General features: G+C 28.5%; 1 protein-coding gene across 1 annotated transcript; it reads right to left on the bottom strand.

The window, feature by feature from the left end:
* Positions 1-354: 354 nt before the first annotated feature.
* Positions 355-792, bottom strand: EIN_180600 (hypothetical protein; the record flags this gene model as incomplete). Its single annotated transcript, XM_004260676.1, has 1 exon — positions 355-792. The coding sequence occupies one exon, from the start codon at positions 790-792 to the stop codon at positions 355-357; it is 438 nt and encodes a 145-aa protein (XP_004260724.1).
* Positions 793-2,574: the final 1,782 nt, after the last annotated feature.

Genomic DNA, 2,574 nt, shown 5'->3' with positions numbered 1-2,574 from the left:
TTGATAGTATTATCATTGGTTTCAGCGTGGTGGTGTTGGCAAATATGCCTGCAATCAGTGTTATGAGTTTTTGAGAACGATCAACAGAGTAAGAGTTGGTGTAGTCATAGTTGTCGTCAACATAAATGTTGCGTTTTTTCGAGTCCATAAATGGACAATAACCACTTTCGTCCATGTTGATAAGGAGGGAGGGTTTAACTCCATTCAAGTGGACAACTCTTTCACCGGCATATTGTTTGTCATTGTTCAACAAATCAGCTGCTCTCGTTTCATATCTTCTTAACTCGTCTTAACTCAGTTCGGCTCTTTTCTTTTCCATTGGTTTTGCAATCTTCTTTATTAAACCCTCCCTTCTCAAAATGTTTGCGATGGTTCTTTTGATACTTTCTTCCCAACAACTCCTTCTACAACATCTCCAAGTTCTTTGATGGTGATTGGTTTGGTGGTGTTTTGTCTTTCTCGAATTGTTTTTAACAACAATGGCATTTCTATTTGATTAATTTCTCGTTTTCTTCCAGACTTCCCTTCGACATCGTCATACAAGTTGTTGAGGCGGGCCGTAGAGGGTGAAACACCCAACACTTTGGCTTTCGTTTCAATTAAAACCTTTTCAAGCCGTTTTTCACTTTTCAATAATTTCATTTGTTGTTGGAGTGTTAGACATTCCATAATTTCCGTTGCATGCGTTTCACAAAAATCCAATAAATCACATGCACAACTCCATTTTGTGTTGTTGAGCAACACGCTCAAATCCAATTTTTTTGAAGCGGGTTTCCGCTGTGGTTTGGACATGATTATTGAGTTTTAAAACTGGATGTATTTATCATTTCTATTATAATTAATGGTTAATTTTATTAATAATTATAATTTGAAGTGTTTCGAAAAGTTGTCTTTATTATTCCCCAACAATTTGACATCTAATCGCAATAAATTTTTATACTAATTGGGCGATTTCCCGTTTCTTTAAGTAACAATTGACTCTTTGTTTTTATGTTTTTGTGTTATAAAGTAAAAAAATTAAAAAACTTTTGTGTGACCATAACTTTGATACTCATGATTGTGTATTGTTTGCTTCCTATATAAATGTTGTTTGTAATAAAGAGCAGTACATGAATTTAACAAAAATGTAAAATTTCATTTACATTTTTTCTTTTACTCAAAAAATGAAAAAGGGTGAAAAAAGCACTTTCGTTTTTCTTTTTAATAAACGTTATTGATTGTGTTTAATGTAATATCAATACTGTTCAATAAACAGCTCTTAGTGTTATACAATTGAAAATTAATTATCATACTGTTAACTATCATTTTTATGATTATCTTTGTTTGTGTTCTATTTTTCTAACATGGTGAAAAATAAGCACTTTCTTTTTTCAGAAACTATATTAACTATATTGAACTATACTTGTTTTTTTGAATAACAAAAAATAATTTTTGATTCAAAATTGAAAATGTTATACATTTTACACAATTAACACTCAAAAATGAAACGACAGAGAATAAAACGATTAGTATTAAAAATACACTCCTTTATTATAAATAGTTTAATTTGTTTAAAAGCATGTTTTCAATAATATTTCAATGATGTGAAAAAATTTGTAACTATCATTGAAATATAAAAATAAACCGAACCTTTATTCAATCAACAACCTTTTTTACCACGATTATAGAAAATTGTAATTTAAAAACATTATTTATTTTTTTAAAAAAAAGTTATATTTTTTGTGTTGGGGAAGTGGTTGTGATTATACCACAAATCAAAAACCGGACTTTTTATTTGGTCTTTTTTTTGAAAATAAAATTATGTTTCAAAAGTACTTTTTTATTTATTATTATTATTTATTTATTTTACCAAAATACCTTTTTGAGACACTTTTTGAATTATAACTTCCCAAAATGATTTCGATTGTCAAATTATTTTGTAAAAGTATAAATAAATAACGAACGATTATTTACATCATAAATTATATATTATAAGAAACAACATAAAAACATATAATATTAAATATTTATCATATAAAAACTTAATAATAATCATTTTATTAATTTTACCACTGTTTGATCGTTTGAAAGTGATTAATTTTACAAATTTCAAGTCTCCTTTTATAAGATTCAATAAGCGTGTTTATTTCTTTGCGTCCTATTTTGTTCCACATTTTTCAAAGTTTTGAAAAATTTCCATTTCATTCATTCCGGCTGTAATCTCAATTTGTCTTTTAATTATTGACCAGACATTTTCAATTGGATTGAGGTCTGGGGAGTATCCTGGTCATCCCTGAAGTAATATAAATTTATTGTCATTGAAATATTTTAGTGTTTTTTTTCGATTTGTGTGGAGGGGCGTTGTCTTGCATAAAATGGATTTTTCCCCACACTTCTTTTGAATAGAATTGATTAAATCATTTTCTTTGAACATTTGTATGTATTTGTCTGCATTGATTTATCCGTGCAACCGAATTAACTTTCTTTTATAATTGAGGCCAATGGCTCCAAAAACCATCACAAATGCAGTGTGTTTTGGAAGAAAAGTGTAATATTTGAATTTTTCAGAATGTGGTTGGATCCACATTTGGATCG

Source organism: Entamoeba invadens (genome assembly GCF_000330505.1).
Source record: "Entamoeba invadens IP1 unplaced genomic scaffold scaff_1105074725183, whole genome shotgun sequence".
Lineage (NCBI taxonomy): Eukaryota > Evosea > Mastigamoebida > Endamoebidae > Entamoeba > Entamoeba invadens.
The sequence above is the reverse complement of the archived record's forward strand: the minus strand, read 5'-3'. Positions and strand labels throughout refer to the sequence as shown.